Consider the following 23335-nt stretch of genomic DNA (forward strand, 5'->3'; position numbering starts at 1 on the left):
GAGGTGTGATTGAGAAAGACATTGCTAATGTCAAACTGAATCGTAGCAACAAATAATAATAATAATAATAATAATAATAATAATAATAATAATAAAAATAATAATGATAATAATAATAATAATAATAATAATATTAATAATATTAATATTGATAATAATAATAATAATAATAATAATAATAATGATAAAAATAAAATAAGCAGTATATAAATCTGTAATGACAACTAAAAATACATAAAAGAAATTAATTTTGAAAAAATGAAAGCATATCTTTTAGCAGTTCTGATTTTAGAATAGTTATCAAACATTAAGCAGCATAAAATTACGTTGAAATCCATATAAATTCTTTTTTTTTTCCCAATAAATTACTGGGACTAATATTTTTAAATTTTGAAATAAATCCCAGAAAAGGATTTGCGCTGCTCAATAGGTGACGTTTGTAGACTGCAGCAGTCATTGGTCAGACAGCCACTGACAAAAAGTGGGAGGTTCCCGGAAAAAAAAATCAGCAACCGGAAGGGAAGGCCAGAGCCAAAGAAGAAGAAGAAGAAGAAGAAGAAGAAGAAGAAGAAGACAGACGCAGCTGATGAGACCAGCAAAAGAAGGAAAAGTAAAGTAAGTCGAAAAACTAGAATTTACTTATTATTAGAGTTATAAAAAACAAACAAACAACAAGTTGAATATGTGGTGGACTTTTTTTTAGTCGAAGACCTGTTATCCCTTTCTGGCCAAATTTTACTCAACCGACCAGTCAAGTCGAAGCTCAACCTGAATGTCCATTAGATTGGTTCGAGTGTGGCTCCGAGCTTTTAGCCCCGAGAAACCGCATATTCACACACTACTCCTGAAATAGTGCCACAAACCTTGTTGAGACATATGTCATTGGTTTATGGTAGTAGCAAATAGGTGATGGGGTATCCGACTTTCTCATATGTTAAACAGCTGACGAGGTTCTGCCATGGAAAGTTGTCTAATGACGTTTTTCACACTGGGCTATTGGCTGCTAACAAAGCTAACACTGTCAGTCAAGTTTTCCTTTCAATAGCACAGCGTTAATTTTATCAGTCTTTAAAGACTTGCATGCTAGCACTAATGCTAGGCTGGGCGGTAAGGTTAATAGTTAATTTTAGATTGTCAGGCAAATCTTTGGTGTTAAAAGTGATCCACGTATGGTAATGTTACAGCTGTATATCTTGAGCCAACAGAGATGCAATATTATTCTGTTGTCTGGTTTATCTTTGTGAAGGAGTGAACCTATCCCCCTCTCTCAGAAATGTGAATTAGACAATGCAAGTGATAACCAGAAAGGGCTACTTATGTTTTCAAATGAATTATTAAAAATAAATGACACAAAACTGTTTCTCAGCTGCGGTAACAATTTTGTACATGCCAACGTCATGTGGGTTGAAGGCAACAAGCTCCCTTTTATACGGCAGGTTAAGAACTTAGTAATCTGTTTTATTTCTAAACTATGACTATCACATCAAAGATGCAAAGACAGCTTATTTTATTCAAAGAGGTTCTGAAAGGAAAAATTGAGCAGTCGTTCAGCAGCCATGTAATAGTTGTGTAATCTTTTTTTTTTTTTTTTTTTTTGTCTGTCGTGTAGTGTTTTTATTTTTATTTTTTGTTTGTTTTTTATTTATTAAAAAATAAACACTGAGGCTTTCTTTGAAGCTCCTTGATTGTGAGTAGGCTTTAGATTTTTTAGACAGGTTAAAGCACACATTATTTAACTTATGGCTACACTGGGTATAAAAGTACTACTACTGCTGAGTTGTTTTTTTTTTTTTCTGCTGTTGCATTTTTGCAGTTTTGCACGTTGCATCATTAAGGTTATATGTCTGCATGAGTTTCTACTTAGGCTATATTTAACGGCAATCACATATGTGTGTACCTTCATAGTTCCTGTTTATGGCTTAATAAGATGAGCAGAGATTGGACCTTTGACACAGGGGGATTTACAGTTACCACAGCTTGCTTGAGCTCTTATGTTTACAGTGTATGGACTTTGACATTAAAGTAGTCCACCTATCTTGACAAGCCGGTGTTGACGAAAGAATGTGTGGGATTTTATTCTCCATTGGTATGACATTTTTGTTTTTGGTTTAACATTTTTTATGTTTTTGAATTGTTCCATGTTTTAGGTTTTAAGAGTTTAAGACATTGGCATTGGACTGGAATCAACTACTCTAATATCTACATCTGTATTAAGGAATACAGCTCACACTGACACCTTGATGTGTAAGACATCCACTTTGAAGCAATTTTTAATTTAAAAAAACAAAACAAAAAACAAACAAACAAAAAAACAAAACAAATGTAGAACCAGTGTTCACACTCTCATTTATAAACTAAGAATTTGGGGAGAAATTATTACTTCCAACACCAAAAGTTGTATTTTGTACCAGAGCAACATATTCCTCATTGGTTATTGTTAGAGTCATTGGTCTTTTAGAAATTATATACTGTATCACAAGGTGCTGGTTGGGCCTCAGGCCAACTATATGGCTCTAGCTTTGGTCACTGAGCTTTTCACACATAAGTCACAAGAGAAGGAAGTGCCTGTGATTTCCTTTTGGCCCTCCAAAGTGATAAAGATGAGTATATGGTAATTGTTTTTCCTCTGTTATATCATCACTTTCCCCTTTGAACCTTATCAAGGTACTCCTTTTGAGAAACTAAAACTTGAATAGCATCTTGGATCAGAAGGGTTTCGGTTTTATTTCTGATCTTCGTGATATACTATTGTTAGCTTTGTCAGTCCTGTAGTGGTCTGGAACACATGCTACTTTTAGGTGACATCAGCAAAAAGAAAATGGGGCTATAACTCTGCATATCAGATACCGCCAGTTGTTTGTGGACCCCACCCTTTCAATTAAGTAAACAGTACATGTCTTTGCTTGCTTTCTTGAAACTGGTATAGCGACATGTTGTTAAACTGTTAACCCTATAATAGGAGGTACCCTCTAAACAGCCGTAAAGCCATTTAAAATTAATGTTTGTTTTTTTTAGTATTCATAGTCTTTTTCTAAAGAAAACTTAGCAGTTTGTTTATATTTTGCATTTTGCAGATTAAGAGAAAAATCTAAACTATCAAACATCAGATCCATACCAGTTAAAAAATGACAATACACCCTAATGCTGCTACAATTTAAACATATTCATATTCAAGGGAAGTTAACGTTTTCCTCAACTTTTAGGAAAATGTTTGACCAAACGTTTGCAGGGCTACATGTTCTTAGGAAAATATGTATTACCATTATAGAATATAGCCATAACAATGCAGCATGTAATTTATAAAAAACATTAAATTGTGGTGTTAATCATGGGTGTATTTATGAAGGTTACATTTCACTTCTGCACTTGTGCATCCTGATAAGTTGTAAAATGGGCACAAAAGCAGAACTTCATCTAAGTGCATTGCAGCTATTGGTGCTTGTCCTGTTTCTTGTCATATGTAGCTGTGTAATTTTGATATGGCAAGAGTTATTTCAGTAATAATAAATGAGAGATTTTTCAGCCCTAAACAATGATCTGCTCCTTATAAGTTAATGTTACATTGCTGTATTTGAATGTCAGTAATGTCACAGCTGTAATTTCCCAACCATGACATATTTGTTGCAGCAGAACATATATGATATAATTTAACTATGAGAAAGAACATTTTGTACTTTTATTCAGCAGCAGAATGAGCTACAAGAGTATTTAATTTATGCAAAGATTAATATCATTAAGTATTAGAAGCGTTACAATTCCTCCTGCTTTCTTGGATATCATGCTGGCTGCAGAGCAGACAGGAGGCAGTGATGAATATTTCACAGCCACTCTTGCCTGCACCTTCTTCCTGCCTTTTCTCCTCCCCCTTTCTGTGACCCGTGCCCCACTGTCTGTCTGACCCACTTCTTGTGGAGGTTTTGAGAGCCCGTTAGGGATACCATCAAAGCATGTGTCACAGGCTACTTAAGATGTGTGATGCAGGTCTGTCTGTGATAAACTGCCTCGATCTGTAATGTCAAAAAGCTGCTTCACCTATTGATGTCCTGTGTTAATGCTGCTGCTTTGGCCTTAGTCCAACAGTCATTAAATTATTAATCAGAAATGTGGATTGTATGTAATTCAAGTAAACATTTTCTTGTTAATACATGTAGTTTTAGTTTATTTAATAGCAAAACAGGCATTATTAGAGGACATCTAAGCTAGTTTGCTTTTCTGAAAAATCTCTTTTGGTGTTTTATTATGAATTAAGAAGAATAGTATTTTTTGGGTCGGCTAAAGTTTAATTTCATTTCAGTAATTGTTCCACACAACATAATTATGTTATCCATGTATCTCATCTAAACTACAGTTTAATTTTCTCAGCATTTATATTTTTATCCTTAGCTTTTTTTCCCTGTAATTTAGTACTTTTTATTTGCCCATGAAACATAATTTTTCTATGAAAAAAAACACAAAAATAAATAAAAGAGAATTTGTTAAAGGAAACCATTGCTTCCTTTAGTGAGGAATTTTAACAGGTGAAGTCAGCTCAGCTGTTTGCAGCCAGATAAGTACACACTGACTGTTCTTTGTCCAAGTGGAGACTTCATCCCTTCTGTAGCTTTGCATTGCTGTGAGAGGTAATGAGACTGCTTGTCTGTTAGTTCAAAACTCCCGTCTGACATTAAGTGCACTGTTGTCTGTGCTAGAGTAAGTGTGTGTGTCTTTCCCTTCAATAAATCAATAAAAGTAAACAGATCTGGAAACGTGGTAAAGGTTAATTTGATAAATGTATGTAGCATGGTTGCTACTCTGTCAAATAAAACATGCAAGCTCTGAATATTTCATGGTCATAGCCGTGATCTTGAGTCACATGCTAGAGATTAAGCTCAGCTCAGCAGTGAGTTGAGAACAAGCCCTGCACAACCAAACTATCGACAGTGATGTCTTCCCTTTATTTTTCCTTATTTTGAGCATTTCTTCTCCTTCTCCATACATGGTCTGCCCTCCTGTGTGTCTCAAGTATTTATTGTGCTTCTTCACTAAACTGTCCCTGTGGCAGTACTGAATTGAATGTGCTCAGCAGTAAAATGTATTCTGCAATCTTCACTTCCTGCTTTGAGCTGAGTTGTTTCCTGTCCATTTAACCAAGCAGAAGCTGGTTGACCTCATGTGTATCCGTCAACTGGGAAAAAAAACAGATGAGCCAAAGTTTCAGATACCTTTTAACTGGTCTGCATGAAGACGAGTTGGTGGAGTGATATTTTGTTAACATGTAAAACTTGCAGCATAACTTTGTGACAAACTGGAGAAAACATTTGTAAAAGTTTTACTTTCCTAAGTCGTCATCTTCTTCAATTTGTCAAGTGCCTTAGTCAAAATATGATTTTTGTTTTTTAATCCTCTCTGGTTTATAAAAAGAAAACATGATCACTAGAAGTTCTTCTGTTTAATTTTAACTTGTGGTTTATGTTCACCTTGAATTATTTTTTATCTTGTTAGTATCGTTGCATGGAAACAACCACAAAGATCATGCACTGAAACTATCACCAGACAATAGACAGATATGAGTTGGTAACTCGATGTTTCACACATTGTGTGTCTGGGCAAAGCAGAATGCTAATTTCTGTTCACATTTGTTATAAAATTATCAGAATGTAATAGATTTTTTAAAGTGATTATATAAAGAAAAACGTATTTTATTGGTATGATGTGATAATGGCTTCAATATGATTACGAGCATAAGCAAAGATCTCAACATGCAGATAAGATCAAACTTGCCCTCACTGTGATTAAATTCAGTATTATCCACAGGAGAAGATCATTCCTACATTTTCAAAGATGAATGATGTTTAAAGTTTTTATTAAAATGTTTATTTAGAATTTCAAATTTATTTATTTATTCATTCATTCATTCTGGTTTTCCAAACAGTGAAAGTACTTTGGTAACATGAGGCAAAAATGCTTTGTTTTTTACCCCTGGGTTTGTTAAATTAAAACCTACTCAAACATTAAGGGTTGTATGTATGTTAGGAAAATAAGAGTATAAAAGTTTTCAGAACTTATGAAGATGTCTTTTGTTTAGGAAGTGAGTACACAATACTTCAAAATAACATTTGTTTGTACATTTGTTATGGAGTGAGTCTGAAATCTCCCTTCACTTAGAGCTTTTTTTTTTACAGCCCCTTTGGCAGCTTTGGGGTCTTAAATCTTCATGAGAATGATCATGTGAGCATCATCTTTCTTTTTTAACCAGCTAAACAGAAAGTGTTTAAGTATCTTTTCTGGTTTATTTTTGTGTTCAAGCTTTGTTAAATCCTTTCCTGAGGTCCAGAGTTCTGGGAAAATGTTTTATGTTTTTATTTTAATCTTTCTTTTGGTTAGTCTACTAAATCCCTCAGGCAGGAAATCTATCATCATTTCAAACATTGCTATACTAACAACATTTTATTAAGAAAGATATGCCACATGTGTTGTTTTCTGTTTTTGGAATTTTTGCCATCCAGTCAAAATCTGGAATCCTCAAATGGAAGGATTTTTCTTTTCTTAGTCAGCAAACCATTCAGGTTTATTTTATCAAACTGACTTTTGGTCATTATGCGACTAATTACCCTGTTTTGCTCGAGAAAGGCCAGATTAATGGCGTGATTAAGACTCCTGTAAGGTTTACTTATTTCTATCAACAATATGTGGATCTCAATCATAGGATCAATCAGAGATCCTGATGTTTACTATCTGTTAAATAAAGGGTTTGGTATGATTGGATAGACGGATCCACTCGGGCTGTTGGTGAATATGATTTGTTAATATTAAAAGAAATAGGAAGTACTATACTCTTGGTGGAACAGCAACTTGTCCACATTGTACCCCACTTCTGGACTGATTGCAGATTGTTGTTCCTTTGATCTTAAACCAGATTTAGCAGGTGTAGAAAAGGTGGATGAATGTACTTTTGGTCCCTTTTTTGACATTGCAACAATGTTGTTGTATCCCTCATATCTGGCTTGGTGCAATCCTGGTTTGCAGGTTTGCAGGACCGTTGTCTTGACCTCACAGCTTGGTTTTCAGCACAAACCCACAAAGCCTTGTGAATTCTTTCCTGAATATTTAAAATCATTGTTTGTTGAGATGAACTAATTTCTGGTTTTTCTTTAGTTTTTATTTTGAGGGCAATTTGTATGTGTATTTATGCTTGCGTGTGTAAAATCCTGCATCTAAAATGTATCTTTTTTAATTTTTAAGTATCTTAAAATTATTCTGATCATCTCCTCTAAAATTGAAATACTCATTTGCTTCATCATAAAACACTTGAAAAGCATTTTGTTGTACAGGATCACACTTTTCTATTTGTTAGCAGTATTGGAACATTAGTATTGTATACTTTTAGTAAAGCACAAGTACTGTGGAGTGTGTGGCACCCTCAGCATGTCAATTAACATGGCCTCTCACATTCAGTACAGTGTGTGGGAGCAAAACAAGTCCCTGTTTCAGTTAAAACACTAAATGTTCTCCTGCAGGACTAGTTTATGCTAAACAAGATTAGAAATGAACTCTTAAACTCAGGTTGAAGGTGGGTATAATGCAAGTTTTGGTGCCAACAACTTTGATTTTAAGGTGTTTGACATTTGTGAATTGACAAAATCTCCCATGCTAATAAATTGTTACAGTTAAACAACATTATCTGATTCATGTTTATACACATCAACAGGAGAAGAGATAATTTGTGTTTTGGAAGCCTGTTGTGGTTTTTACTCCATGTTGGTTCTACAGACATGCTGTTTTCTGTTTGGAGTGGAACTTAAGTTAATGTGTTGTGTTTTTCAGCTCCCACTGGTGAGGCCTTTTCTTCCTCCTGCACATCTACCTGCCTGACCTGATCTTGCCATACAACCCAGTTTCCCCAGCCTTCTGTGCCAAGCCTCAAGTCAGCCATACAACTTCCTCCCTGATAAAAGTCTTATTTCTCAAAATTTTCAACGTGGTAATATGGCAGGGCGAGGTGGACCAGCACGGACCAACGGCGTTGCCGCAAGCAACAAGATCTGTCAGTTTAAGCTAGTCCTGCTGGGAGAATCAGCAGTGGGAAAGTCCAGCTTGGTGCTGCGGTTTGTCAAAGGCCAATTCCACGAGTACCAAGAGAGCACCATCGGAGGTAAGACTTTCTGCATTCATCTCCATTTTTTGTTGCTCTGTCTTCAACTTGAATGTTTTCATGTCTTTATATAAAATATTATACACTGTGTGTGCTGTCAAACTGTAATGGTGTACAGAAATCAATATCTGATATTTTTACTAATTCTTTCTGGTTGTTGGGTTGCTCTCCTTTCATACAGTATAGATGAAGTTCTTGTAATTTCAGTCTCATTATGAATGGTGATATAAATTCATCCATTTAAAAATATTTTGTGCTTGCACAAAAAAACAACTTTTTCTTAGTGCTGAAGCAGAACAAAACCGTGTCCTTACCAGCAGAGAGGAACTGTTTACTTGCAGGTCTTTACTGTTTCTCTGTTGTCACTGTTTGCATGAGAAGGAAGTGGTATAACCAGTTCTTTGCTCATACTCTGACTCAAAAGAGCCTCCAGGCTGCTCACACACAGCAGACAGCCTTCAGGATTTTGTGGGAAATGGTCAAATGACATGCAGTATTATAGACTCAAATATAGACAGCTTACTTTTTCTTTTATTTGAAGCAGACTGAGGCTGCTAGGAAGAAAAGGGAATTGTGGCAACAATAGAAGATTTCTTGGACCTGTTGATTTCTGAAGCTGATCTACAAAATATTGTTTCAGAGGAAACATATCATAGTTTTTCTTTTCATCTCATTTTTAAATTGAAGGGAGTCTTAGCAAGTTGGCTCTCCACATCATAGCAACTTCAGCCCAGAGCATTATGGAGTTAAACATTTTAATGGGAATGTAAAATGTAAATCATCAGTCCTCTGGAACTGCTGACTATTCAGACAGAGCCAGTGTCGTCCCCCCCTCCCCCTTCTTCATCCCTCACATTTTTCCCACTGGAATTCCTTTGCCTCAGCATTCAATGTTAAACACACATTTCATTCCTGCTTAAGACAACATACTCCTTTTTTAGTAACTACAAAGACTTTGTTGTCTTGGACAGAAATGAGCTCTTTATCTTTTGTGAACATGTTCAGATTGGCAAATGTTAAGAGTCTACCAGGAAATCCAATGCAAACTTGAAAAGAACTGATTAAAATGAAAGCAGTAAAAATGTGTCTGAACCTGTTTGAGGGTCTATTTGTTTTGATGCTTTTTAGTGACTCATTAAATTTGATCTGCTATGACATGTCCTATAACTGATGTGTTTCTAAAATGTTGCTCTGCTTGATTAAAAATAGTTGGAGTTCTTTTTAAAGTGCATTTCATGTATCCAACCCATTACTGTCAGTAATTATTTTCTATTCCTGGTTTATAGTACACATTGATAATTAGTATTTGCTCAGTTTGGAATTGCAACATTAAGGCTCATCTGTTATCACTCATGTGTTTCCTGGCAAGTAAGTCATTTATACGACCTTAGTTTTTATCTTTTTTTTTTTTTTTTTTTTTTTTTTAAATTACCAGTAAATTGAGTTTTGTAGCAACTGTTCTCTTAATCATGATGTATTAAAGTTGGACTAACTCTGTCCTATTTGTCACGCCTCAGGTTGTTTGTGAGTAATACCGACTCTGGATGTAGAGACAGGATACACGCCAAACACTAAAAACGAGTCAGCACTTTTGCATTTTGCTGAATTTGTAGTTGGTTGGTCAAAGATTACAAAGCTTTAAAGGCTGTGCTATGCAAGAGGGAGCTCAGCTTCCTCCATCATGTGACAGTTGGGTGATTAAAGTGAGATGAATGTAGTTGTTCAGTCAGTTATAATCTATTGAACTTTCCAAGTGTACTTCTAATGGCTTTTCTCTTTGTACAGATTCTGACATGTTGTTGATATTCCCAAAAAATTAAATGTATGGTTTTGCCTTATTGTAGCTACATAGTTATCATTACATTATGAATTTTAAAATCAAAAGCCCCATCCCCAGAGATAACATTGCAATTCCTTGCTTTCTGTGTTCTCTTTATGAGCCTCATGTGGTTAACTTATTTAAAATGTGCTTTATTTTCAGCTGCCTTCCTCACACAGACTGTATGTTTGGATGATACAACAGTGAAGTTTGAGATTTGGGACACTGCAGGGCAAGAACGGTATCACAGCTTGGCACCTATGTACTACAGAGGAGCCCAGGCTGCCATTGTGGTCTTTGATATCACCAACACAGTAAGTTACATGAACTCTAGCAGGCAGTGTTAATCAGAAAACAACAATCATGTCATCTTTTTGCTAACCCTTGTCTTCCAACTGCAGGTTGATTGTGTAATGGCAGCAGTTGAACTTTGCTCGTTTTTTAACAGTCAGATGTAGCATTTACATATTACATCAGTGATTTGAATGTTCAACATGGTGTCTTATGATTGTGGATTTTTTTTTTTAATTTATTTTTTTTTTAAAAAGGATACATTCACACGTGCAAAGAACTGGGTGAAGGAGCTCCAGCGACAAGCCAGTCCCAACATTGTTATTGCACTGGCAGGAAACAAAGCCGATCTGGCCAATAAGAGAGCTGTAGATTTTCAGGTAAATGCAAAGATTGTTAGATGTAGCTTAAAACTCTTTATTTGAATTGTTAAAAGAATAAATATACACTGTCAACTTGCCCTTACGTATATCTTGTATTTTTGTCTTTAGGAAGCACAAGCATATGCAGATGACAACAGTTTGCTCTTTATGGAAACTTCTGCCAAGACTGCTATGAATGTCAATGAAATTTTTATGGCTATTGGTAAGAGTTCCCTGTTTTATTGGACAGGTGGTTGGAAAATCATGAAAAATGCTTAGTATAGTTTTCCAGAACTCATGGGCTGACTTCTTGTAGTACTTCAGTTGCAAGACTTGAAGAAAAAGAGGGCATTTTGCTTTAAATGTGATGGAGGGACAACAAAAACATTCCTCACACTTTAATCCCAGATTAATCAACTTCTTGTGTCAAATGAGTATTTGCTGATTCACTTCATCTTATATTGGAACACACTAAATGAACAAATGTGACGATTGATATGTGGATTCTTTCAAAACCTGTTTGTAGGTTTAGATAAAATTATTAAATTGTTTAAAGTAAATAAATATAGTCAGATACTTTATTCTTTTACATTTTAATGTTGAACCATCAGGCAGAAATAATTGTTTTCTTTTTTTTTTTTTTTTTTCCTTTTGTTGTTTTGAAACAGCCAAGAAGCTTCCGAAGAATGAGCCTCAGGGCGGAGCAGGTGCAGGGGTGCGAGCCAGAGGTGGCGTGGACCTGCAGGAAGCAGCACCACAGGGCCGAAGTGGCCAGTGCTGTGGTGGCGGGAACTAACTCACACAATGAATCAGCAGATCCAACTGATTTACAGCTCCGATCAATCAGACCAGATATTAGCCAGCTATCAAACATCCCATTGGTCAAACCCAGCCATGGTCGGACCAGCTATCCTATCAGCACTGGCCTGAAAACTGCCACATCCCACTGATGGTTCTAACTAATGAACCAAGAAATTAACCTACAGGCTTATTTACAGAATCATGTTTGAAACCCTGGACCTGCCAATCCATGACCTCTCTTTTGATGATGGACATTTGACATCACCCTGGAGGAAAATAAAAAACAATCCCATCCATGGAAGGATAAGCGATCAGTCATTACCACTGGCTCCTAATAAAGCCACATAGGTCACTCCTCTGTGTTTGTGTAGAGGAAAATAAAATAATGCAACGGAAAGGAAAATAAACCGGTTTACTGACCCCATCCTTTCTGAGCTACCCCTCGCTTTCCAAATGCTCCTCAAAGGTTTCCATCACAATTATTCGCCACAGATTATTCAAAGGGGGATGCAACACCTTTCACTTTGTCTTGTTCCCTGTTAACTTCCTGAATAAGGTGAGGGGAAGGTTTCCCCCAGGAGAGCAGGAATGGACCGATTTCTTTATTGATAGAGCTGTGTAGATTGAATGACTTAAGTTAATATCACTATATTTTGACTGGTCAGTATGATTTTAAAACCTAGACTGGAAGGTTTTATGATCACCATTATGTTATCAAACCACATGAAATAAATAGTGCTTTACTAACATTGTCTCCCATACATAATTTTAGCATTAATGTAAGGTTTTTGAATAATCATTGTAAAAAATAGCAAATACATGAAAGCAAGATTTGTTTTCTTGACCAAAATCACAACTGAATTGAAAACATATCGCTGTATTTGTAACAGACTCAAGTTTATAATCAATCTGTAGTTATTGTCAGAATATTTTCCCACTCTACATATTTTGTCAACTTTAATTATGTTTTCTTTTGGGGGTTGTATGTTTCTTTTTTGTTGTTTGTTTTTTTTTTTTTCCTGGACATGTATGGTATTAAATGCACTGGTTCTGTCTCATCATCTTTGTGAATTGAGATGTTGTCTGCAGCTTGATTTAATTCTCTCCTCATTGTCTCGTTACTTTCACTGTTTGTACCTGGGAGGGATTAGTTTTCAGCAGGCTTGCCATCCTGTTATGGCATCAACAACTAGCACAACAGAACTTGCACAACAGGACTTGCACAGCAGTTGCTGCTGTTAAGTCAGTGGGATAATGGGAAGGGCTTATGGGTAAAGAAGGAAAATGTAATTTTTGTGAATAAACAAGAGAAAGATATCTTTTTTTTTTTTTTTTTTGTATGGTTGTTTTAATCATTTCTCTGTCTTCAACTCTTGGCATCTTTTTCTTTAAATGGGTCCAGCTGCTTTTCTTTTTTCAAACATATTTAATGTCAGATTGGAGGAAAGAGAAGCTGTAATTCCCCAGATCTACATAGCTTCATAAAATCTACTTGGCAATACTCAACAAATAGGCACATTTTTTGTTTAGTTCGGATTAAAAACATTTACAGTCTACATGACCTTGGCTCAAACATGGAAAAGTTCATATGAGTTATTGGAACATTATCTGGCTTATTTTTACTCTATATATATTTGATAGAAATAGAATGTGTTCCTTATAATCATGGTTTGATGTGAAGCTTACTACTTGAAATATATCAGAATTGCCTTAAAATAAGACAAACCAACCACCAGAAAGTGTGTTGCTATTAAAATCAATGGCAAATTTAAACCAAGTAATATCTTAGATGACAAAAGTATATCTAAAGCAGCCACTCGACTTTTGACATACAGGCATGTTCGATTAACTGTGTTGCTCATGAGCCATTATCTGCCATTACTGTGCGTAAGCCTGTTAGTCATGCACACAGGGGCACCGCCAGGAATTTTGGGCCCTATGAAAGACAATGGCATAGACCCCACCACTTGATTGCAAATTTTAGATTTTTGTTTTTGCTTCAAGCTGACAAAAAGAACAGCTTTTTATGGGAATAAAAAAGATCTAGGGCTGTGTTTAACTCTTTATGGGGCAAGTGACTATTTTTGATCACTTTGTTTCCTTTCATATTTAGCATAAAACTTTTTTTGTGTGTTAATGTAACAACAGAATGGAGGTCTTGGTTCATACCAGGACAATTTTACATTAAAATTTCTAATTTGAAGGTATTTTATTGAGTACCCTTTAAAGAGTGAAATCACAGTGCATACGTCTAACTAGGTTATTTTAATATAAATGGTTTATCAGTTTATATTATTGCTATATTTTATTACAGCTTTTGAAAAAAGTATTTTTAATGAAAGTTTAATGATTTTCTTATATGGTTTGTACATCTTTTTGGGCCCCGATCAAGTCATGCGCCTCTGCATGGCCACTTTGAGCCGGGTATGGTGCAGCAGGGAATCTGCAGGGGAGCGGCGGCCCTCGAGGACCGACTTTAGACACCCCTGCTGGACAAACAGAGAAGGGAAGGGGGAAGGAGGAAAGAAAAGAAAAACGACAATTTTTACAGTTACCGTGTTAAGCCACTAGAGGTCAGCGAGCTATCAATATTATAACGCTCGCCTTGCAACTGAAACCATGGAAACGGTTACCACAAGAATAGCAACTTGGGGCGTGTGTTTTATAGTGGTGGCCTTAATTTGGACATTAAAGCAAGTGTTCTATAATTTGATTTGTTGTTCAACGTAATTTACTTCCAGATTAAAATTATAAATTGTGTTTTAGTCTGTTTTGACCACATTTTGACGCGGCAGATCTTCCGCTACCTGCAATTTCACGCTAGTAAGTCTTAAATCCGTTTTTCTGGCAGTCCTTGAACGCAGCACATGAGCAAAACGGCAGCGGAGGAAGTCAGTAGCAGCAGCGTGGATATGTCGGACCCGGCGGCAAAGGCCTTACAACCCCGGCTTCTACAAGCCCAGTCGGGTGGGTCAGTGGGGGCTGGTTCCGCTGCGACAGGCTCCGGGCCAGGGAATAGCGACCCGGTCAGACCAGGACTTAGTCAGCAACAACGTGCAAGCCAGAAGAAAGCTCAAGTCCGAGCTTTCCCACGGGCGAAAAAGCTTGAGAAACTTGGCGTTTTCTCCGCATGCAAGGTAGCTAACAAAGCTAGCCAAAGTTAACAACAACAAAGCACTCTTCAGACAGAAATAACATTAGTAGCTGTTACAAACACAAACTAATAATACATAACCTGACGTGGTTATTAACTTTTGTAGCTAGCTAACTCGTAAGTTCAAAGATTACTTCTCACAAATGTGTAAGATGCACATCTCCTCAGTTAGCTTCATTGAAAAGCCACTGATTCACACAAAAATCACAGAGTAGTTGCTGTTTACGTTGCTCATTTGTGTTATGTTAACCCTTAGGCTAATGACACATGTAAGTGCAATGGATGGAAAAACCCGAATCCTCCATCAGCAACTCGTATGGACCTGCAACAGCAAGCAGCCAGCCTGAGCGAGCCCTGCCGCAGCTGTGGACATGCCCTGGGTACAAACTAACTAACTTCCACATATATATTCACCCTACCCCTCTCAGAACAGCAAAACAATGCCTGGTATACGTCTTATTAAGTTTCTAATTTACACCCATCTGCATGCTATGTGTTGGACACACATGTGGATGCAGTGATTTGATTCGTAACAGTGTAAAAACAGGAGGGGTATTTGTAATTAATAAGGTATTAAGGGAAGATAGCTGTAAAGAAGCCCATTTTAGGAGGGGGTTTTGGGAATAAATAGCAATGGTTGGGTCTTATTGTAAAGGTGTGTATATATAGTTTTCTGTCAAGAGATCTTGAGCTCACTCAGAATCATCCATTTTCAGGATGAGTTCCTGTAATGGAATACATTTCTTTTATCATCTGTTAAATGTTGAAGCAACTGTGGTTGTGGGCATTTGAAATTCTTTAGAAATTTGTTTGTATCTTCATCCCATCTGTTCCCAAACACAATGGTGTTTCCCTACCGCAATTATTGGTTCCCACTCAGATGTCCACAGTTGTGAGATTGGATGTAGATTTTTTTTTTTCCCAATAATGCCAAATGAATTCAGTGAAGTACAACTGAGCTACAGTCAGTAGACTGGTAGAAATGTTTGCAAATTGTACATGAGCGTCTAAATGCCTTTATTTGATTAGAATAACATATTTTTCAAGAAGTATTTAGCAGAAATTACGAGTAAACAAACTGAATTAATGTTTTGTTTGTATATCTGATGCTCATCATATATAAAATATGAAAAATGTTGTTTCCACCTGTTGTTCCTACTTAGCTTCGGTGCTTTGTTTACAGCTGATCATGTGTCTCATCTTGAAAATGTGTCTGAGGATGAGATTAACCGGCTGTTGGGGATGGTGGTTGATGTGGAGAACCTTTTTATGTCTGTACACAAAGAGGAGGACACAGATACTAAACAAGTGTACTTCTACCTTTTTAAGGTGGGTAAAAGTTCCATCTTGACTCATTGTGATAATTACGTTTTGTGAGCCAGGGAAATGTGATCTTGTGTTTTGTTTCTCTCCTTTTTCCTTAAGTTGCTGAGAAAATGCATCCTGCAGATGACCCAGCCAGTCGTAGAGGGGTCCCTTGAAAGTCCACCATTTGAAAAGCCCAACATTGAGCAGGTGAACGTGGAAATTATTCCCAGTGTCAAGCAGCATCCAAGCTTCTCACCACAAATGTTTTTGAACAATTTTTCTAATTTTGTCTCCTTTCCTGCAGGGGGTTTTAAATTTTGTTCAATATAAATTTAGCCACCTTGCTCCAAAGGAGAGGCAGACCATGTTTGAACTATCAAAGATGTTTCTTTTATGTCTAAATTACTGGAAGCTTGAGACACCAACACAGTACCGTCAGCGTACCCAGAAAGATGATGGAACTGCATACAAGGTGGACTACACCAGGTGTGTGTGTGCGTGGGTTTTTTTTTTTTTAAGCAGGTACATGCAGGTTAGATTTCTGTGTTCTGAGATAACAGCAATGTTTCTCCCTATAACTGCCAGGTGGTTATGCTACTGCCACGTCCCACAGAGTAACGACAGTCTGCCACGCTATGAGACCACTCAGGTGTTTGGCCGAAATTTACTCAAGTCCATCTTTACCGTTACACGGCGTCAGCTCCTGGAGAAGTTCAGAGTGGAGAAGGATAAGCTGCTGCCAGAAAAACGGACGCTTATCCTCACACACTTTCCCAAGTAAGAGCTCAACTTGTAAAATTAAATTTTATTATAACGGCCTGATGGTTAGCAGATAGAGTGGGCTCTAGATGGGAATTAAGCTGGCTCAGTTTGGACCTACTTGTATCAAGCTGTTTGCTCATAGCAGGGTGGAGTTGATGGGACATGGATCTGACTGTGATCATCCCTGCATCTCTATTGATGCCCTGTCATGAACGGACTTTGTTGTAGGGGATGTGATTACAGTCTTCCAGATCGAAATGGGAAAAAGGCTAATCAGTCTTAAGTATTCATTTTGGTTTTTTTGGAGAATGTTTGTTACATTTATGTGTTTTTTTCAGGTTCTTATCAATGCTGGAGGAGGAAATCTATGGTGAGAACTCACCTATATGGGAGGCAGATTTCACCATGCCTGCTTCTGACGGGACACAGCTGGGACATCAGACAGGTGAGGCCGGTTGCACTAAAATACATTATGCCAGGATACATCATACAAGTTAAAAACAAAAAAAAAAATTAAATGAAAGTTAAAAAAAATGTATAAGAATGTGAGCCAAATAGTTCTTTACTACTTCTGAATGTGTAATGGAGGCAGAATATCCAGATTAAAGTCAAGTATTGATGAGTATTTACAGTTTATGGAACGGCCTTGGTTTGTTATTATTATATAGACCTAAGAGTTGATAGTGGACACATCTTGTTTTTGCTGTTTTTACAGTTGTGTACAGTTGTACAGTTGTTATCTGAAGCGCATTGTCATTGCAGTGATCAGCCCTGCTTCAGCGTCTGGCTCCCCTGCACTGCCCAAGTGTCTGATCAGCAGCTCTTCTCTGGGTGCCGTGGAAACTGGGGGTGTGGAGCCCGGCACAGGTCCGCATTGCCTCCTCTGGTTCCTCATCTTTAGCAAGGCATTGTGTCATATGTTGTGAGCTGTTTGGTGGAGGAGTGTGTAAAGCACTCACAAGACTTGCAATTATATACTTTAAATGACTGGCCATCCTTTCATCCATCCATTTTTGGCTGCTTATCCGGGGTCGGGTCGTGGGGACACCAGCCTAAGCAGGGAAGCAAATGTGCTCATTGAAATTTAGAAATGCAAAAATTATTCTTGAACAAGCAATAATCCATTTAACTTCTACGGCTGTCATAATTAGAAAAAACAAGTTGACAATTAAATATTGGAAAAATAATCGCAATGAGTGAGATTTATGTTACCATATTGAATTGATTATAGACAAACTATAGACATGGGTGTTTGATCAGAACATTTATTTACTTATTACTTTACTAAAGAACACTTTTTACAATCTTTTCCATTGCATCAATCATTGATGCATCTGTCCGTTCTGCAGAGTCCCTGTCTACTTATAAGAGCAAGCTGAAAACTCAGCACTTCAAGGAGCACTTCAACACTTAGTATAGCTATATTTTTGGAAAGTTGGAGAACTTAGCCCAGTTCTTTGCAACAAATGTTATGATATTAATTCTTTGTATTGTAACATAGGTGACATTATATGGTGGAAAGGGAGTAAACAAAACAAAAAACAAAACAAAACACAAAAAAAGCCTGTAGCACTTCATGCAAGGATCTGCATCCAAGTGGACAGTCCACCAGCATCTTCCTACGTTGTCCTCTACTGTTTGATTTTGTGCTTGTGTTGTTCTCAGTCATATGTAAGTCACTTTGGATAAAAGCGTCTGCTAAATGACTGTAGAATAGAATAGAAGAATTGAAATATAGCATATATGACATTTCTACTGGTTTAATCCAGCTCCATTCATAAACGTAAACGTGAAAAATTTTCCTGTTTGTTCAGGCGAAAAGCGTAAACTTCCAGAAGCGTTGACACTCGAGGATGCCAAGCGGATCCGTGTGATGGGAGATATTCCGATGGAACTGGTCAATGAAGTCATGATGACGATCACTGACCCTGCCGCCATGCTTGGACCAGAGGTTAGTCTGTTTTAGTCTGGTTTAAAAATAAATATATCTACCTAAAATAGCATCTGACTGTTGAGAATAGTGGGAGAATGTTTTATCAGTATTCTGTCCTGCATCAAAAAGCTCTGCAGTAGCTGTGCTGTGACTGAACATTTAGCCCAATGGGAATAATTGTGCTGTGGCTCTTGGTAATAAACTGAGCATGTATAAATAAAGGTCTAAGGAACTTGTAATGACACAAATATTACCTCTGAATGACACAGAGGTGATATTTATATCACTAATCACCTCAGAATAACAAAGCCAGCATTGGCTTGGGTCACGTCTTTTAATTAGTAACACTGACAGTTTATTTCTGACACTAGACTAATCTGCTGACGCCTAACGCTGCTCGCGATGAGACTGCCAGGCTGGAGGAGAGACGGGGCATCATCGAATTCCACGTCATTGGAAATTCACTTTCTCAGAAGTCCAACAAGAAGATCCTGATGTGGCTTGTCGGCCTTCAGAATGTCTTTTCTCATCAGTTACCTCGTATGCCCAAAGAGTACATCACACGCCTGGTGTTTGACCCGTAAGCGAATGCATTCGCTTTGACTGTCGAGTGTCCTGCGCCTTGTGCTGATATCTTTCATTTTCACAGGAAGCACAAAACCCTAGCACTTATTAAAGATGGTCGCGTCATTGGAGGCATCTGTTTTAGGATGTTTCCCACTCAGGGCTTCACAGAGATCGTCTTCTGCGCCGTCACATCCAACGAGCAAGTTAAGGTACGTCACAGCCATCCATACGAAGTTTTTAAGTCTGTCTGCTTCAGCGTTGTTAAAGAGTGCCTCTGTTTTTATCATAACATAAACCGTGGGCCGCCTGACTGAACTTGCTGCTTTTGTAAAAATAAAAACATTTTTCAAATTGTCATCTTTTTGGTCTCGTCAATACCAGGGCTATGGCACCCACCTCATGAACCACCTAAAGGAGTACCACATCAAACACAACATCCTTTATTTCCTCACTTATGCTGACGAGTACGCTATCGGCTACTTCAAGAAGCAGGTACTGCAGATGAGCTGTGCATTATCTGTGCCTCTGACCTCCTTTGCCTTCTTTAAAGAAGTTACCACCCCCCCCCCCCCCCCCCCCCCCTCTGTTTGCAGGGGTTTTCCAAAGACATCAAAGTGCCAAAGAGCCGATACCTGGGATACATCAAAGACTACGAGGGAGCAACCCTGATGGAGTGCGAGCTGAACCCAAGAATCCCTTACACTGAGCTTTCTCATATCATTAAGAGACAGAAGGAGGTAAATGATGAGGATGGGAAATGTCCTTGTTTCTTTTCCTTTGTAATGCTTTTAATTAAACATCATTCTGATTTTGACGTGACAGATTATTAAAAAGCTGATTGAGAGGAAACAGAGTCAGATCAGAAAGGTTTACCCAGGTCTCACCTGCTTCAAAGAGGGCGTGCGACAGATCCCAGTGGAGAGCATCCCAGGCATTAGTAAGTATTTTGTGTGTACACACATTGAACATTTGAAATAAAGGCAGCACTTCAGTATCTCTGATGAGACTTTTTAACCTTCCAGGAGAGACGGGCTGGAAACCCAGTAACAAGGACAAAGGGTAAACACGTTTTTCTCATGACACATTTGTGGGTTTTTCAGCTACAGAATTAACTGCATGGGGATTCAAGTCAGTCTTTTTTAATTCAGTATGCTGAACACTAAAAAACTAGAATATGTAAACATTTTTTATTCTACATATATAAGCATTTTTTTTTAGACCACATGCATGTGTTCACAGATTCAGTTTGTTGTATGCATGCATGGTATCCCTCTTTCTGTAGATATGACTTCAAAACAACACAGTTATCCTTATGGAGGAACTATTATATAGGTAGTATGCATCCAAAAAGGGCCAATTGTTCTGTTAATAACCTTTCTGACAGAAGCTGAACTTCTGACGGGTTGCAATCTTTCAGTCTTTCTTTACGTTGTAAATTTAATGACAACAAAAAAAAAAAATTCAGGAAAAAAAACAATTTGTTGATTTAAATAAAAGAAATGCTTCTCAGGTTTGAAAAAGGAGGGAATAAGAAGAAGTGGCACAGCTAGTTATTAGCTAAAGAGTGGCAGGTGACAAATCTTTGTCTTCTCCAGGAATTAACCTGGTTCTTTGACTGCATTCCACTGTTTACAGATTCAGATGAGTGTTGTTCACATATCAAAGGAGAAAACTCAAATTAGTGCCTGACTTCTTTAATTAAATGGCAATTATTCATTTGTCCCTCATTACTGAGTCGATGTATGATAATAAGTCTGATAGCTAATAACAATGTTATGTCCCCCTCTTGGCATACTGGCCTCCTGACCTCAGAGAAGCAGTTTTTCAATTAATTATTCTGCTGCATTTTAACAAATTCTCTACACTGAAAGAAGTAATGTTCTTGGCCAAGCTAATAATATTTATTGCTACTAATTCGTCAATGTTCAGCATTTTGTCATCTGACTACAGTTGTGTTTGTGGTCATTAACAGTCCTAAAATTTGTTTCAGTTTTTTAACATTTACATTATTTACAGGAAAGAGGTGAAGGATCCTGATGTGCTGTACAACATGCTAAAGAACCTCCTGGCCCAGATAAAGGTAAGGGTCACCCACGAATGTAGAGCACAAGAAGAATGAACACTTTAAGTAATCCAGACTGTGTTGTGCTTCTTCAACAGACTCATCCTGATGCATGGCCCTTCATGGAGCCAGTTAAAAAATCTGAAGCTCCAGATTACTACGAGATCATCCGCTTTCCTATCGGTGAGTTAGCGTCCCTTTGATGCAACATCCGCTTCGCCAGTTCTTCACACTTCCACCTTTTGTTTTTTATTATTATTTTCTATACAGACCTCAAGACCATGACAGAGAGACTAAAGAATAGATATTATGTGACCAAGAAGCTTTTTATTGCGGATCTACAGAGGATCATCACCAACTGTCGCGAGTACAACCCACCAGACAGCGAGTACTGCAAGTGCGCCAACACCTTGGAGAAGTTCTTCTACTTCAAGCTGAAAGATGGAGGCTTGATTGAAAAATGAGCAGAGCGGTGATGCAGAGGATGGAGAAAATGTTGTTAGTTGTCCTCTGAATTAATATTACACAAATAACCTTGAAACAAAAAAAAAAGATCTGCTTGACTTTATCTTGTGACGTTTTCTGTTTCCAATACTCTTCATTAGAAATGCTTCATTGAGTGTACCAAAGTTAAAGGTCCAAGGTCTACAACTGTTTCTTCCTCTCATTTGTAAAACTATTGGTCCAGCTTAATCAGTTTTAATGGTGATTGTTTATTACTGTTGGTTTTCTTGAGGTTTAAAACATGTCAGGAGTCAGTTTACACAGAATTACACTGCAGGAAACTGGACCTCGGGACCTAAAGCCATGTTGCCTTCTGTTTCTGACAGACACTTGAACATCCCAGCCAAAATTATGGACGTGAAGATAAATGTTGAAGACAAGTGTGTTTTTGAGAGCTGAGAAGTTCAGGTTCACTTGGTGAGAAGTTAGTTTAACAAACGAGTTCAAGTTTGAGGTGAAAGAAAACTGTTTTGACATTTTTTTTTTCGGGGGGGGGGAGGTTGCTCATAAAAGTGAGGCGTTTTTTTTTCTGTTGTTTTTGGAAGGTTTTTTTTTTTTTTTTTTTTTTTTTTTTTTTTTTTTTTAAACTTTTGATTGAGAAAACAGGATATTTTAATTTTGTTTATGTTGTCATTTGTCACATTATTTACTCCAAACAGAATGAATGAAACCTGACTATCATGCATACTGGTCGACACTGGCTGCAGTTTGAAGCACTGCTTGTGATGGAATAGGTGTCAGATGTTTCCAGCTCCTCTGTGCCAAAACAGCTTCCCAATAATAACTTTAAAAGAATATTTTTTCTGTTTAAAATGTACTTATTTATACAAAAAAAAGAAAAGAAAATCTAAAACTCTTCATGGAGCGTTCCACTGGCAAGGTTTTATTCCAGACCATTAACGCTGAGTCACATTTAGGGTAGCTTTGGGCTGACACTGATTAGTTCTGTAGTATCGTCACCTCTTTTACATGTAATAACAAGTCTTAGTGAGTTTCATTCAGACACAGGTTTCATAGCGGTTCCATGTTCAGCGGATAGATGAGGACAGTGGGCAGAAGCTGACCAGTCATGTTTACAATCTGGATTTTTGGCATCGTACCTGTACACAAGCTGAAATGGATGTTAATGCATGACAAACACTTTATAATTTGTATTCTTTTTTTAATAATAGCTAAACTTGTTGGACATGACTGGTGTGTTCAGTGTCAAACAAAGTGCTTCCTGAAATGTGATCATGTGTTTCAGAGGAGTAATTTTCTAATCCTGATTTGTCAAGTTTGTTGAATGTTTGATTGACACCGTTTTGTGTGTGTGAATATCTTTATTTTGTACTTGAATGGTGACAAGCTATGACTTGTTGAAGTGGTGCCAGTTGTACATTATTCAGGGTCAGTAATTTAGTCCACCATAAATCCACATGCTGCATTTCAGGTTTTTTATAAAAGGTCAGTCTGAGTATTCCAGCTGTTAGGTTTCAGTAGAAATGCCATTTATTGTAAAGCTGTTTGTCAGTAAAGTTCAGTTTTTATTTCCCCGGCTGCTGCTTCTCTTTAAGACACGCATGATCTCCAGCCTCCTGAGACACTGATTCAATCAACAGTTGCACTGAGGATAATAATCCCTCACTTTGCCAGTCAGAG

General features: G+C 37.4%; 2 protein-coding genes across 2 annotated transcripts; both read left to right on the plus strand.

Annotated features, from left to right (window-relative positions):
• Window positions 1-539: 539 nt before the first annotated feature.
• Window positions 540-12669, plus strand: rab5c (RAB5C, member RAS oncogene family). The gene is made up of 6 exons (XM_079252343.1): window positions 540-615; window positions 7804-8131; window positions 10113-10264; window positions 10499-10621; window positions 10733-10826; window positions 11272-12669. Exons 2-6 carry the CDS (start codon window positions 7966-7968, stop codon window positions 11397-11399), a joined length of 663 nt encoding a protein of 220 aa, XP_079108469.1. The 5' UTR covers window positions 540-615; window positions 7804-7965; the 3' UTR covers window positions 11400-12669.
• A 1647-nt stretch (window positions 12670-14316) lies between these two features.
• On the plus strand, window positions 14317-22048 carry kat2a (K(lysine) acetyltransferase 2A; the record flags this gene model as incomplete). The annotated part of the gene is made up of 18 exons (XM_079253638.1): window positions 14317-14541; window positions 14815-14938; window positions 15742-15887; window positions 15984-16073; window positions 16171-16352; window positions 16452-16643; window positions 16967-17073; window positions 17391-17495; window positions 18443-18579; window positions 18933-19141; window positions 19211-19337; window positions 19510-19620; window positions 19722-19865; window positions 19951-20065; window positions 20151-20187; window positions 21145-21208; window positions 21289-21373; window positions 21461-22048. The coding sequence occupies 18 exons, from the start codon at window positions 14317-14319 to the stop codon at window positions 21652-21654; spliced, it is 2394 nt and encodes a 797-aa protein (XP_079109764.1). The 3' UTR covers window positions 21655-22048.
• Window positions 22049-23335: the final 1287 nt, after the last annotated feature.

This window comes from Telmatherina bonti, assembly GCF_933228915.1.
Source record: "Telmatherina bonti genome assembly, chromosome: 14".
NCBI lineage: Eukaryota > Metazoa > Chordata > Actinopteri > Atheriniformes > Telmatherinidae > Telmatherina > Telmatherina bonti.

Excerpts from the sequence above, each read along its gene's own strand:
- rab5c (XM_079252343.1), top strand. The coding sequence starts at position 7,966 with ATGGCAGGGCGAGGTGGACCAGCACGGACCAACGGCGTTGCCGCAAGC. Across the intron at positions 8,132-10,112 it reads CCAAGAGAGCACCATCGGAG|CTGCCTTCCTCACACAGACT; the intron begins GTAAGACTTTCT and ends CTTTATTTTCAG. Across the intron at positions 10,622-10,732 it reads AGAGAGCTGTAGATTTTCAG|GAAGCACAAGCATATGCAGA; the intron begins GTAAATGCAAAG and ends TTTTGTCTTTAG.